The sequence below is a fragment of the Hemitrygon akajei genome, chromosome 3 (genome assembly GCF_048418815.1).
Source record: "Hemitrygon akajei chromosome 3, sHemAka1.3, whole genome shotgun sequence".
NCBI classification, from domain to species: domain Eukaryota; kingdom Metazoa; phylum Chordata; class Chondrichthyes; order Myliobatiformes; family Dasyatidae; genus Hemitrygon; species Hemitrygon akajei.
Window position 1 is genome coordinate 73,312,350 of NC_133126.1, and position 16,447 is coordinate 73,328,796.

Genomic DNA, 16,447 nt, shown 5'->3' on the forward strand with positions numbered 1-16,447 from the left:
AACATATTTTAAAGGAACAAGATTCACTATATCCCATCTTTGGTCCCAGTGTTAGCTGTCTGTATGGATTATAGAAGGAGCTGGGCAGAACATCTGATGGGCATCATATAGATTTAGGTGAAATGGCAGCTTATTAACCTCCCACCCTGGTCTTCTGATTCCCTTGACAGAGATCTGCCAAAGTTATAGCAGGTGCCCACAGCAACATTAACCAGCATTCAGGGTTGACAGTGTTTAAAGTAAATTGCTTAATAACTTCAACTAAACACAGAATAACAATATAAAATACTGCTATGCTCTCCTTATGAATTCCTATTCCTCATGCTTAGTTTGTGCAATTTAAACAGAGAATTATTAGAAACGCATGGGCATATACAGAGCTGAAAATTCAGTACACGCAGCAAAAAGAATTAAGATACGAGAAGCAGTGAACTAAAATCTCATTGTAAATACTAAAATATATGAAAAATATGGCAATTATGTAGCAGAAATTTCCCTGAACTTGAGAAGTTCAAATTTTAGGATTACCATTATCTATGCAGAGATAATTCAGAAAACAGGTTCAAACATTTCCACATTGAAGGTTCTTCTGACTCAATAAATTGCAAGTCAGAACTGAAATGCACAGCAATCCCGGTAACAAAACTATGTGGCTCATGCCTTAATCTTGCCCATCACAAGCAAGGCTCTGTGTAATTGGTCTGTTTCACTGAATTTTACAACTTTTAAACTTCACCAATGATATGTAACAAAATCCCAAAGTGTTTGAATATTTGTACTCCTGAAACAGTTGACCAGTAATTTTCTTGTTTTATTAAAGTTTGATGAAATTATTAATGAACAAAAAAACCTTATTTCCTTTAACTTCTATAAAAGCTGGTTTTAATCTGAGACAACTATTTGATTTTTTTCTATTTTAGCTAACAATGACAAATAGCTTACAATATTATCATTGTTTTAAACCATATGTCATTTAACAAAACTGTGAATGCAATTAATTATAACTTGGCACTGGTTTCTTACATCTCTGAATGGAATGAACAAAACCTTTCAAAAAACAATATTTGGTTAATGCTTGTGAACTTTCTCAACATAAGTAAGCTGCATGCTTACAAAATTATTTATATTGAATGTTTAAATGTGATTAAAACCAGTTATAAACACATTTCTGGAATTCTTGTTAAATTTAATCTTTTGGTAAAAGTCATAAAATAACTTATAAATCATTTCTAAAGGTTCTTTCAAATCCCACTGCAGTAAGATTAGAATGGTCTGCCAAAGCATTTTGCATTGACCTTTTATTATTTCTGTAGTTTACACATTAGAAACATACTCTTGGTCCCACATACTTATTCAGTAAATTACCTTTAAGTCATTTCCAAAGTATTTAAGTCAATCACATTGCACCTGATATTCTTTTTACACTGCTAAGGCTTAAATGAATATCTCAGCTAAAGAATATGTTGTTTCCGATGTCATGAAATCTTTTAATATAAAAAGTAAAAGAGTGTTTGAAATCTTCTCTTCCTGAATTATTCAATATTATGAAGTTTTGCACTTTTATTCTTTTACTTTGCCATAGAAGTTTCAATATGTTGATTCAGCAAATTTTGACATTTATTAGCATACGTCATATTTTACTACTGTGAACAATGCTTTAATACTATTGCACCCAAATGCACAAATCCTTTGCTGTAATCATTGTGCTTCAACAAGGTGTCTAAATAGTGTGACTAGCATTGTAACAGGCAAAGTAAAACGAGGATTGCAGGATGTAAAAAGTGTTGAGGCAGTATTGACTTTTCAGCAGTTCTATCCCACTACAGAGTTCATGTGCACCCTAATTCAGCAAGCATTTTATTATGTACCAGCTTACAAACAGGGGTGAATTCCTATTAGAGACGAGTCAAATGGCTACTTAGAACATAGGACATCGAACATTTCAGCACAGTACAGGCCCTTCGGCTCACAATGGTGTGCTGACCTTTTAACCTTCTTTAATCCTAACCATCCTAAAGCCAGAAGGTCCATTTATTATTTCCACAGGAAACATACTTTAGAAAAAAAATCACAAATTAAGGGCAAAGCACAGAGCAAAACCTGCAGGGAAAATGACTAAATGCACCTACATTACAGGGCTATGGCTACATTTATGGCTACATATCCAAACACAACCTGGAAGAAATAAAGCTCTGTGCAAGTTGTGAGGATATAGAGAAAAAGGAGAGTAAGAGAGGGGTGTGATTTGATTGCTTATGAGCTTATTTTCTATCTGACCTCTAGGGCAAAAATATTCATACTGTCATAAAGTAGAGGCTCCACGCTGGTAGTTTTGTCCTGCAAGACATATCTATGCAGAAAGTCTAAAACTACTTAGTTGAAAACCATCAGAAAAACGCTGAAGAATTTCACTTATCACTTCACTTATGAAACAGGATTTATGATGTTTTAAAATTTAGTATTCCCATTTAAAATGTAACTCCATTGCAAATGGACCTGGCACTCAACGTCAGTAAGATCAAAGAACTGATTGTGGACTTCAGAAAGGGTAAGACGAGGGAACATACACCAGTCCTCACAGAGGGATCAGAAGTGGAAAGAGTGAGCAATTTCAATTCCTGGGTGTCAATACCTCTGAGGATCTAACCTTGACCCAACACATCAATGCAGCTGCAAAGAAGGCATGACAGCGGCTATATTTCATTAGGAGTTTGAGGAAATTTGGTTCGTTATGAAAAACAATCGAGAATTTCTATAGATGTACAGTGGATAGCATTCTGACTGGCTGCATCGCCATCTTGTATGGGGATGGGGTGGGGGAAGCTACTGCACAGGATCAAAGTAAGCTGCAGAGAGTTGTAAACCTAGTTAGCTATATCAAGAGCACTAGCCTCCATAGTATCCATGACACCTTCAAGGAGTGATCCCTCAAAAAGGCGACGTCCATCATTAAGGATGCCTATCACCCATGTCATGCCTTGTTACCATCAGGAAGGAGGTACTAAAGCGAGAAGGCACACACTCAATGATTCAGGAACAGCTTCTTCACATCTGCCATCTGATTTCTGAATGGACATTGAATCCATGAACACTACCTTAATACATTTTTTTACTTCTATTTTTGCATTATTTAATTAACTATACATACTGTATACATAACAAACGCAAAGTACATTGTAGATGCTGTGGTCAAGTTAACATGTACAAACAAGCTGGAGGAACTCAGCAGGACCATTTCAACGGATGCTGCCCGACCTGCTGAGTTCCTCCAGCTTGTTTGTATATACATACTTACTATAATTCAGTTTTTTTCTCTATTATTATATATTGCTGCCACACAGTCAACTAATTTTGTGACATATGCTGGCGACATTAAATCTGATTCTGATATACAATTCTAATCAAACTACCTTCCCACTTGAAACCCTATTGAAGTGAGGTAACCCAGATGTGAATATCAAAATTAATTTGACCACCTGGAATGTTATTTAGAAATGTGACTTTGTGAATTCTAAAATTTGTATCGAACACCTGACACTAATAGCAGATAGGATGGGGAAGGAGCTTATCCCCATTTGCTCTGTTCAGGAGAAAGGACAGTATTAGATCAAAGTGAAAGCTGTATCTTCCGATGTTCATGGCACAAAATGTTTTAGCTGAAAGGCATACTCTGTCAGCCATAGGGATACTACAGTTGGGGAAGTATGTTCTGATCAGTTACCAAACGCCAATCATTGGGTCATCAGCAGACTGACCTCAGCAACACTTGTGAAGCCACATAGGCTTCAGCTCATAGATAGAAGGGTAGAGGGGAAGGATTTCCTTATCTCATCACATTAAGATTACAATAATTGCTCAAACTTGAGTAAGGGAATGTCATTACAAAAATAAAGGATTTATTTAATTGTTTTATTTACTAAAACTACCTAATCAAGATTTTTGCACAGATGGCAAGTAGGCTTAAACGTGTGTGGGAAGTCCTATAGACAACTCACAGGCTGCAGTAAGACAGGCATGAGCAGAAAATTTGCTTATATCACTTATGCATGGAAATAAACGAAGTAACAAAGTTACTACATACTTGATGGACTTTGTTTACACGCAGCATCACAGCAAGATGATAGATAAAGGCAGTTATTTTACTTAACGAAAGGCACTGAGTTGTTGTAGACGTCATGCCACTCTACCAATTGGACATGAGCAAGTTCATTATAGTTGCAAGTTAGGGAATTGCACCAATGACATTATAAGGAATTACTATTACACTAAGCTTTGCAGGAATAATACAACATTTCCATCTACTTAGTTTTATATCTGTCATTACAAACTTAGTAAGGAATTAATTATTCATCATTCATAACAACTGGAATTCAGCTAAAACATACCGCGCTTTTGACGTCTTTTAACTTTGGAAGAATTTCTAAGCCAAATCCATCTGCTTGGCCACGAGTCCTGTTCCCACCGTTCATATGATTTCCAAAGGCTAGGATGAGACCAAGCACAATCTTCACACTTTCTTGGTCTTTTAAGCTCTGCATAAAATATATCTTGGTTAATGAGTGAATCTCTTTTTAAACATTCAAGTAACAGAATCATAGGAGGTTAACCAACAATATTGCAATTCTTATTCCTGGTTCGTCGAGGAGCCAAAATGGAACTCGTTGAGAGTACAGATAAACTCAATGGCTGTTATAAACTTTGGAGCAAATTCAACTCACTTGAAACATAATACTAGATATTCTAGAATATATTCACAAAGATGCCATGAAACTATTTAAGTGAATCATTTACAGATCATTTGTAAAGATAGTTGAAACAAGGTCTGCAGGACAGAAGTTGGTTGCAGGACAGAACTAGTTTTTCCGCACCTACAGATAAAAATAAATTTAGATCTGGCATTATCAACCTCCTCCCAATATCAATACCAAATAAAATACATCTTAGGAGACTATGAATGGCACCCAGATCATTGTTATTATTTATTTAGCGAAAAAGCATGAAGTATAGGCCCTTCAAATCACGCCGCCCCAGCAACCTCACAACCCTAATTAAACCCAAACTAATTACTGGACAACTTACAATGACCGATTAACCTACCCAGTATATCTTTGGACTGTGGGAGGAAACCAGAGCACCCAGCAAAACCCATGCATTGCACGTGGAGGGCAGACAGAGTCTCCTTAACGAAAGGTGCGAGAATTGAACTCCTAACTGCTTGGCTACTGTGGTGCCCAAAACTGATTCTACCAAAGTTGCAATATATAATGAATCAGACCTTGCTTAGGCGGAGAATATTTTCTGCTTTGCGGCGTACCGTGGAGATTCCTTCCATAAAGTTAGATTGGAATATGATGCAATTTGCACGTTCAGTGAAGTTAGAAATCTGTGACAATTCATATAAGAACCTTTTGGGAAAAAACAAAGTTAATATGAATCTGATTTAACCATTTAATCCATTTCAAATAAACAAACCTATTAATTTGAAATCACTACAAATAAAAATAATGAAAATAATATTTTCTTGAAGATATTAACAGAACACTTCTGATTTGACTTCCAGTAGGTTCATTATAAGTCTTAAAAAGCCACAATAAATGATCCAGCAGGGGAGAGATGGAGTGATAATTAAACTACAAGGTAACAGCCAGCACTCTAATTAATTCAAGCTGTTCTATTACTTGAACAGGCAGCCAAAAAGTCAAGTTTAATATTAGCATTAGCTATTATACTGAGAATTTCATACAGAATCCTGTGTTGTTATTGTATTGAAACAGCACTAAACTTAACATTGTTGTAACTGCTTAGTGTTACACATACAATTAATTTACTATTAGTTTAATTTTAATTTACTATTTACTATTAATTTACTATTATTACTATTACTAAAACACTATTAGTCAACCCTTTCATTAAATGGTCCTGGGGTACTCTTGAAATAAACACAGACCTTATTTCAATATTCAAGTGCATTTCCACATTGTCCCAGTCTGCTTTGTGACTATTTGCATCTCTGGATCTTCAGCAACCCAACTGAAGGCCAATGATAGCCAATCATAAACAGAGTTTAGCATCAGAAGAAACAGGAGCACAAAAATGTGCTGCCATTCAGTCCTCCTGGCCTGCCACCCACTCATCATCCCAATCCTAAATTCAGCACTGGCAGCACGTATTGTAGTGGTTAGCATGACATCGTTACAGCACCAGAGACCCAGGTTCAATCCTGTCGCCATCTGTAAGGAGTTTGCACGTTCTCCCCATGACAGCATGGGTTTCTTCTGGGTGCATCCAGTTTGCTCATATATTCCAAAGAAGTACAGTTAGTAGGTCAATTAGTCACATGGATGCAATTGGGTGGTGCTGGCTCATTAGCCTGTTACTGTGCTATATCTCTAAATAGAATAAAATAAAATCTCACCACAAAGTGAAACCTGTTCTGCAAGGAGGGCTGTGTGTCATGTGATCAGTTCATGCAGCTTATCTGATATAGACTACTTAACTCAGTCCATGGGTGACCTGGTCCCAGCATACTATCACTGCACAATGTCAAAATCAAGTCTAGTTTTGTGGTGAACTACATATACCTGTCTGGACACGCCCCCCCCCCCCCCCCCCCCCCGCTGACTGCTCCTGTGGCTCCTCCCACTGACCATGGCTCCTCCCACAGACCCCGGTATAAAGGCGATTGAGGCCTGAGCCCTGCCCTCAATCTCCAGGATGTAGTATGGTGGTCAATTACTGCTTGTTCTTTCTTCCAGTCAATAAAAGCCAATATCTCGCCTCACGTCTCAGAGAGTTATTGATGGTGCATCAAGTTTATAGCAAAATATCTTGTAATTTCTGGATTACAGATTTTAAAAGGAGTCACTTATGAGGACTTGCTGACCTTCATACCAAATATACTCTTATTGAGCTACCTACTTTTCCTACCCTGCTTTGATTTTGCTGTTCTTTCAGAGAGGCTAGAGTCCTTGGGATTAATCACTTCACCCATCTTGCACATTTAGCATGTTGAATATTTACTGGATTTGTGGAAGGGAAATCCAACCAGTCCCATTGCCCCACTTTCTCCCCAAACCTTGCAAGCCCATTCTTTCCAGCTCCCTTTTGAAAGTGACTGATGCTGCAGCTGCCCCAATTTTCCAAACGTTTACAATAATTCAAGTGTAGAAAATAAAATGAAAAATAAAAGCTCTTGTGGTCAGATGAATAATGTGTAATTTCTAGAGATTTAAGAGCAATACTGGAGAGCTGGCAACCTTATCCACAACAAAACGGATGTACACGATACTGTCTGGCTGGATCTTTGGAAACTGTTAGAATTCAGCTCTAAAGAAGAGTCTTAGTGGGGGGAAAATGAAGAAGTTAGGGACAGTTAACTTGAAAGTGTGAAAAATGACTTTGCTTGTATGAGTTTGATTTTATTTATTTATATATATGACACATGTAGTTAACTACATCCAGTTTCAAATTATTAAGAACAATGTTTACTTCAATTTTACTAGATTTTCCAATCTCTTTGACTGTCAGAGATACTGTTTAAAAAATAAAAATACCTAATTACCTAGCCGTACATCAGGGTGAAGAAGGCCAGTGAGACCCACCACATTTTGAGGCAGGTAAGCCTTGATATTGGGGCCAGCATACACTCTTTGCTGCTTGTCTATTTCATCTGTCACCCTCCTGAAACATTTATATTGGATCTTTTGTCCTTCAGATGACTTCTCCTGTTAGAGCTCAATGGATTCCAATTTACCCTACTTTCATGCTATTGGTTCCACTGATTTCTGAATATATTCTAGGGCCAACTTTTACATTTTTATTTCTGTCTCCTTTGATCTTTCTCACCATTATTTCACCTCTTCTAATAAGCTTCCATCTGGATGCACTGTTTTTCCCTTTTTCCATTTCAACTAGTACAACAAGAGAAAAAGTCCTTACTGTTCTGGTTTATCCAGTAACTTTATCTCTTCTTCTGTTGATTTTTTGTAATATTTGGATATGGTCACCAACTCGTCAGGTTGTGCCCTCTGTAATGCAGAGAACAATTAAATGTTAATTCAAAAAATTGCACTATTTCAGCACAGCACTATAAAAAATCAATTAAAGATAAAGGTGGCTGATGTTCAAACCTGGAATGTAATCAAACATCCTCTTAAAACTGTCAGCATTTTCCAGAAGTCATCAATACAAAATATTGATATATATCTGATGATACGATAACATTCTGCATGCTTACTTCTGAACCATGGACCAAACTCTAGTGATTCCAAAATTACATTTCCAGCCAGAATTTTGTGTGGTGTCATATCAGCTGAACAGCCAGAGATTCAAAAGAGTAATGATATTATAAACTTATTTGTGTATTGCAATAGCAAAGTCCAAAAATCATTAAATTGGATATTCATCATGATGTAATGTCCTATAAAAACAGGGATTGTGGCATTACTTCCATCATCCAACTGTCATGTTGATAATGTAAGTCCTTCTACTGGGTCAGAGTACAGCCATGGTTCAAGTTTTCTCTTAATTCACTCTCAAGGACATAATGAATTCTGGAGACATGTGGTCATAGTAGGGCCACTGCTTCTGTGTTGGTAGAAAACAGAGGTTTCTTGCAGTTCTTACAAACAGAGTAAATGCCTTCTGCTGCACAAATAGCACATCATCTTTGCATTAATGAAAATCCTTGGAATAACATTCAGGCCTGCAGTTCTCGCACTATTCCTCTGTGTGCTGTTGTGTCAGGCACATGGAGAACCCAGAAGGAAAGCTGTGAACATTGCACAAGTCCTCATTTTTTTATGTTTAATTTTTCAAAAAAATTGAATCATTCAATGCACCAAAACATGGTGCAATGCAAGCTGATGTTTGGGAACAATCTTCTCTCCAGGCCCTAATAGCCATCACAATTTTAATCTATTCCTTATTAACCTATTTAACTACTCATATTATTTCCATTCTTTATACCATACCATTAGCAAAGGTGTACTATATTATTGGTAAAGTTTGATAATTGATGGTCAGCAGAGACATGTGGCCTGAAAGGCCTACTTATGTTCCTATTCATGACTTCATGATATTCTCCTTGTTCTTCTAACATTCACTTTATCCTTAATCCTAAAACCCTATCACCACTTTCCACTTTCCTTTTCCTATCTCTGTTTAGTACATTTCCCTCAGAACTCTTTATAATTGCCTTAAGATAAAAACAAAGTAATTATTAAAATAATTTAACTTGGAATGAGAAAACAAACTATTCCTCAGCAAATCTGAGATCCACCACTTGAATCCACACGGACTCACTGATAATAGCCAGCAAGATTCAGCTTAATCTCTTCTTTTCCTCTTGTCCCTTTCTCTTAGCTTTATAATTATATTGCTGTGACCGGTTAGACAGGTTCCAGCCAGAAAACAGTTTCACTGTCCCTTCATCATGTATAATGTAGTGTCATTCTCACAGGTTCTTCCTTGGACCAGGTTTCATCATTTGCCTCAATGGTAAAAGAAGAGTAAAGGATATGTTGGCCAAGTACATTGAAGATTGTGATACAATCCTGATGCAGGCTCTCATCATCATCTCAAAACATCAACAATTTCTTTCACTCCCTCAAATGCTGCTCAATGCTGAGTTCCTTCAGAAGATTGTTTGTTGCTCCAAGTTCCAGCATCTGCAGTTTCTTGTGTCCCTGTGATACATCCACTCAACAGCCACTTTATTAGGTACCTCCTGTGTTATGTTTTGTAACTCCAAAACTTAACACTAATTGGAAGAAGAACACGGGAGGCGGTAATGTTTTTACTTTCAGCAAGGCGCTCACATATGGACATGATGGCCTGATGAGGTATGCCATTCACCTACCTTCATATGTAACCTGTAATAAATTAGTTAAAGGAACAAGAATGCCTAATCAAACTGTTCAGTATATTCAGAATATTACTCAAATAATACTGAAATATTAAATATACAACACTCTCCCTGCTTAAATATAAACTCCAATTCAATTAGAATGCATCTTTCTTTTTTTATTCTTTCTTTCTTTGTTTATTTTACACACACACATACACACACAGAGTATACTATACAATCAAACTAGTATATGGACATCTACAGCATAGTAGCATAGTAAATTTTAAGTTGTCCCATTCGGGCCTAAAGGTTTAATCTGTGTGAAGGATTTCTTACTCTTGTGGGATAACATCTTCCCTGATAGCAGGGATGAGGGAGTCACTCTGCTGGACAGCAGAGACTTATGGTTGTCAAATAATCTCAGGTTCTGAGGCCTCCTCCGTAGTGACAGTAGGAGTTGACTCTGGGGTGCAGGAAGTGGTTCTGACAGCTCTGAACCCTTTTTTTCTGGATGTGCTGGCATCCTGAACAGTGCATGCCAAGCTTCACTGGACTATGTGGATCATAATGTGTGAGTACAGTGTCTAACATCACAATTTTGTTTAACTTTTGAAAGCCATCGCACACTGCTTTGTCCATGGCCATTTCTTCTTGATCTGTAGTAATGAGTTCAAGGCGTGGAGCACAGTAGCCAGATTTAGTAGGAACCTATTATAGTATTTTACAGATCCTAAAAGGGGCTGCAACTGTGACATGTCCTTTGGCCTTGGGGTATCTGCCACTGGTTTCATTTTCTCAGCACATGTGCTAACCCTTGTGTGTTGATGGTGTGACCACAGTATGTGATGCTCAGTTTAAAGAACTCACACTTGTTGCGTTGTGCTCTGAGACCAAATCTTCCAATATTTTTAACACTGTCTTGAGATTTTGCAGATGTTCCTTGTTATCCTTACTGGTAACAATGATGTCATCCAGATAACACTGAGTGCTTGGGCAGCCTTGCAGCACCTGGTCCATAGTTATCTACCAGAGTACAGGTGCAGATGCTACATTGTAAATAATCCCACAGTGGTGATAAAGCCCTTTGCGAGTGGTTATGGTGAGGAACCTTTTGGACTCTTGCCATTCTCCTCTGATGTCTCTCATTAACAAGATATTTTTGCCCACATCCAGTGAATGGCAGTTATGTTTTTTTGGTTTTTCACACCTTTCTCTCTAAACTCTAGAGACTGTTGTGTGTGAAAATACCTGGAGCTCAGCATTTTCTGAGAAACTCAAATCACTCTGTTTGGCACTAGCAATCATTCCATAGTCAAAGTTACTTAGATCACATTTCTTCCCCATTCTGATATTTGGCCTGAACAACAATTGAACCTCTTGACCATATCTACATGCTTTTATATATTGAATGCCACCACATGATTGTCTGATTAGATATTTGCATTAACAAGCAGGTACACCTAATAAAAGTACACCTATACACCGAGTATATAGTTCTGTTACTAATTGTAGATCACAGTTAGATCTGATCCTTATCTGTCCTCTGTATCACATTGACAATCTGACACAACAGGTTGTGTCCACAGTGTGGAGACTGAAATTAGTCTCTGTAGGCTGTGGAATGTTCACTAATGCTGCTTTGGATAAATGCACCTGTGACATGTAGACCATGTTGAATTTTCCTTCTTGCCAATGTTCCCATTGTAACCTGCAAGGCTAACGTGAAAACTGCATCTCTCAAGATCTGGCTTACTCAGCCAGGGATATTACTGGTGAGTCACTCTTTATGCTTCACATTCAAGTCCTCTATATTTTGTGTCATAGAGTCACAGAGAAATACAGCATTGAAATAGGTCCTTCTTCTCTCTCAGTACACACCACCCAAAAACTATCATTTTTATGTTAACTCTACCCTAACCATTTCTTTTCTCCCCATCTTCCCAACAACTCCTCCTACTCACTGTGCACTGATTTAAAGTGTACAGTGGCCAATTAATTGACTGAATTGCATTTTTGAGATGTGGGCAGTGTGGTGAACTACATATACCTGTCTGGACATGCCCCCCCCCCCCCCCCCGCTGACTGCTCCTGTGGCTCCTCCCACTGACCGTGGCTCCTCCCACAGACCCCAGTATAAAGGCGATTGGAGCCTGAGCCTTGCCCTCAGTCTCCAGGATGTAGTATGGTGGTCAATTGCTGCTTGTTCTTTCTTCCAGTCAATAAAAGCCTATATTTTGCCTCACGTCTCGGAGAGTTATTGATGGTGCATCAGGCAGAAAATAGGTAACATGGAGGAATGCCATGTGTTACAGAGAGAATATGCAAATTGTACAGATATAGTATAATTGTTTCCCTCAGTGACTCCACCAAACAGTATTATGTATATATAGAATTATGGATTTAATTGCTGGATGGAGTATGGCATAGTATTCTCTTGATAGTACTTTGTCCATGTTTGTTGTTAAATCAAGAAACCAATGCAAAAATCAAATCTGAAGTCCCAAACCAGTTTCCCACATTTCCCCGCATCCACAACACTGATGGGTTTCTCCAGCATGAGAGATTTAAGTGATGGTATGAAACATTTTTGATATTTATTGAAACTTATTAAACTACAAATACTATTATTTCAAGCTGCTGCCCATTTATTTTGTTAGACAACTTGCCCCAGGTTCTAACAGGAAGCACTGGACAGAGATGAGCATAGATCAGTCATGTCAAAGTGTAATTTTTGGGTTTTGTCAAATAGTTCAGTCAATTTTATTTTGTGAATGAACATGACAACTCACAAAGGTTTTCCATCCCTTGTATAGCAACAATTAAGGCACAAACTGTAAAGTTACGCATGTTCCCTTTTAGCAATCAAATATCATCTTTAATTTATAAAACACTATTTTAGTGTAAACAGAAGGGAAATTTTGGTTGGTTTTAACTTAGCTATAAATTTCATATCCTATTTTTTTTTAGCCTAAAGGTGACCAAAAATGAAAGACTTGAGTGGATCTTGAGTCACTTTTTTAAATAAAGTTTGCAACGTCATGTTCAAATTAACATTTTGCAGTACTGCATATTTGCCATATCATGGAATAAATCAGACTGCACTGGTTCAACAATCATTAGTTGTTCTTTTCCAGTAAGGAGGACAAAGATTTCCTTCTATTGGTAACCATAACAACATTGGTTCCCTGACTGATAGAATCTTATCACAATCATCAAAAACCAGCTATTTGAATGTACCACACGCAGCTTCTAAGCAAAGCTATCCCAGTCACAAAGTAAAATATACCTACCATTGTTCATTTTTGCTTTAGGTTGTGTATGAAATAGTAAATGCCAGAATTCAGCCATCATTTTAGTTTATTTCTCTACAATGTTGTCAGTAATAAGAATTGTTTATGAATGTCTTGCAAAACCTCTGATTAAACTTCATTCTTTAATTAAATCAGTGTGACGACAACAAATATTTTCATTGGGTTGTTCAAAGACTTCTTTTCACATTCTCATTCCTGCAAGAGTAATCTGAATCTTTCATATATAATAATAAATTCTGGTCTCAACACACTGCCAACAGGACTGCATTGGAGTACTCTTATTTGTCAGCCCAAGTGCGCCTACATAACTTAATGCAGATTGGTCCAGGTGTAAAGAGTGTATAGAACTAGTGACAGGATAAATGACCAGCCAGCAACCGCAAGGATTTAAAATGATGTTGAATGGAGAGGTGGTGAACAGGTTTAAGTTGCAGAAGAGTGGAAGGAAAAGGCAAAGAACAGAACTAACATTTTGGAAGTTTTCACAAACTAACAATGATGGTTTGATTGGCAGAGGAATTGGTCTAATCATAAAGGGTAGATCTATGGGAGGGGTTCTGATAGTGAATGGGTTACCAGTGTAGCTTGTTGGTATGAGAAGCAGTCCTGCTCTTCTCATCCTATTTCCATCACTACAGAGATATTTTATTTCTTCATGGATTCAACGTGAACAGGCTGTTTTCAGCTGCTGACTTTTGTGAAGATTAGATAACCCAGTGACCTTTGGTTTGTACAATAGCTGGTCGTTTCATGATATCATTTAAATAAAGAACCGTTTCCCACGTAAACATCGGTTTCCTGTTCCTCACCTTTCCTCCATTTAAAACTGTATGTGGGTTGGTTCATGATCCAGAATAACTAAATCTTTGATGCAACTGCCACTCAGCTGTTTTTGGCAATCACAAAGTTCTCACAGAAATTAGGTAACCTTTGCGAATACAAAAAAAGTCCAGGATAGCAATCCTGAAAGGCAATGGGTTGAAGCTATCTCTGCAGTAAGAACATAAGGAATGGAGGAACAAGGAATCAGGAATAACCCACCTACTTCTCAAGCTAGCTCTGACCTAACAGCCAAACCAATAAGTCATCTTTTCATAACCAATTATAGTACTTCTTGATACCCTATTATCCAAAAACCTGTTTTCAGTTTGGAATACAATCGGAGCTAAAATAAAATTTACAAAGGCTTCTTAACTGAGCAACTAACTTTCTTGTCATCAGTGTTAAATGGCTGAGTCCTTTCACTCACGATATGCACGGTAGCAGAGTGGTAGCACATTGCTTTACGGTACCAACGACCTGGGTGCAACTCCCACTGCTGCCTGTAAGGAATTTGCATGCTCTTCCTGTGACAGTGTGGGTTTCCTCCCACAGTCCAAAGATATAATGGTTAGTAGGTTAATTGGTCATTGTAAATTATCCTGTGATTAAGCTAGGGTTAAATCAAGGGTTGCTGGCTGGTATGGCTCGAAGGACTGGAGGGGCCAACTGTGCTGGATCTAGGTCACTATTCAGGTTCATTTTATTGCATTCATCTGCCTGTCTCTATATCAGAATATTACTAGTTCTTTATTATTTATTTAATCTATTGAGAGATACAGTACAGCACAGAATAGGCCCTTCTGGCAATCCCCAACAACCCCAACTTAACCCTAACCTAATCATGGGACAATTTACAATTATGTCTTTGGACTGTGGGAGAAAACCCACACATTACCTGGGGAGAATGTACAGAGACTCCTTATAGAGGATGCGGGACTGAAGTTTGAATTCTGATGCCCTGAGCTATAATGGCGTCATGCTGACTGCCATGCTACCATAGTGCCCAGCCGTAGCACCACAGTGATGTCCTAGAGGTAGTGACTCTGCTCCAGTATGCTGGCAGCCTTTGATAGGAGTCAAAGCTGGGGAAGAACTTTGTTTTCAGTTTAAAGTTTTGGGATTATCTTTTTGTGCTTAAGTGTCTTTGACATTAAGGTAAATAGTCTTAATTAAATAAATTAATATTAGAATAAAGTAAAATACTTTCTAAAAGATAATTCTCAAAATGAAATATGCAAGTTTTGGATCCCATACAGGGGCCAATTCACTAGCATCATGCTGTGGAGTTCCATCAGGACAGTACTCTTGGTCACGTAGTCAATGTGGTGTCCACCATGGAGCAGAGTGACAAATACAGCAACATCTGTACACATGATCAATCCTGAAGTTATAGCAGTCTGTGCAAGTTTCACACTTCTGTAGTACCAACTGAATTTCCTGTTAGTCCAAAGCTGTAGCCATCATTAGCACAATTCAACCCACTGTCTCCTACACTGCTGTTATTAATCAACCTGCAAGTGCTAATGTATTATACTCTCAATTACCCTATATTTATTTTCAGTTTTTTTTGCCTATTTCTGTACTCTCAAGTACATTACACACATAACAAGTCAATCAAACAACGTCACTGTCTGGCCTATGGAAACAACTTCTCAGTAATTACTCTGTCAGTAATTCTCAGGTTCTTATTTCTCAATGAGATTAGCTGTCATTCTCTGAAACACCAGTGAAAATAGACAAACCTTAATCTTTCTGCAATAAACAATGCTTACATCCTTCAATCTAAAGAATCTATGTTACAGAGTCTCAAAGATAAACATATCCTGTCCTAGATATAGAAACCAAGGCTGCATACAGTACTTCAAGTGCGGTCTCAAGAAGCCCCTATGTCCATTAAAAAATTAGAATTGCCGTATTGATAAATACAATTTTGTTGAAACAGATTACTCACAAGAGTAAACACAATGGATTCTGTAGATTCTGGAAATCTAGAGCAACATACACAAAATACTGGAGGAACACGCAAGCCAGGCAGCAGCTATGGAAATGAATAAGCAGTCAATGTTTTGAGGGCAAGATTTTTCATCAGGACAGACCTGCAGAATCCCTCCAGCATTTTGTATGTTTGTATAGTCTTGAACACTTTTTACAGGCACCATACAAGGAAAGCATACTTATATGCTTGTCTGAATTATTTGTATAATTTTTGATTAACTTACAAGCACAAAAATGGATAAAAGTACAAAATGAATGCTAAAAATAACTTAATGTGTCAAACTTCCGAAGAACTTCGGCAATGGAAATTAAATCAATGACACTGAAGTAGAAGGATTAAGAGTGTGCAATAAAAAATTGCATCTATTCTGTTCAATAAAAGCTAGATTTCTTTAGAATTATGAACAATTTTTCAATGGAAAACAGAACTTATAATGCACATGACAAGCATCAGCTTTAGATGATAGGTTAT

General features: G+C 37.6%; 1 protein-coding gene across 5 annotated transcripts in view; it reads right to left on the reverse strand.

Annotated features, from left to right (window-relative positions):
* The window catches only part of fmn1 (formin 1), a 381,596-nt gene that overhangs the window by 126,702 nt on the left and 238,447 nt on the right, over positions 1-16,447 (reverse strand). For all 5 annotated transcript variants that reach the window (XR_012098266.1, XM_073040129.1, XM_073040128.1 and 2 more), the window contains 3 exons: positions 7,939-8,027; positions 5,276-5,405; positions 4,386-4,532 (listed from right to left, as the gene is read on the reverse strand). Coding sequence is in view for 4 of the 5 variants with exons in the window: in XM_073040129.1 (XP_072896230.1) it covers positions 4,386-4,532; positions 5,276-5,405; positions 7,939-8,027 (366 nt within the window). In the remaining variant the exon portion in view is untranslated. The remainder of the gene's footprint in view (positions 1-4,385; positions 4,533-5,275; positions 5,406-7,938; positions 8,028-16,447) is intronic.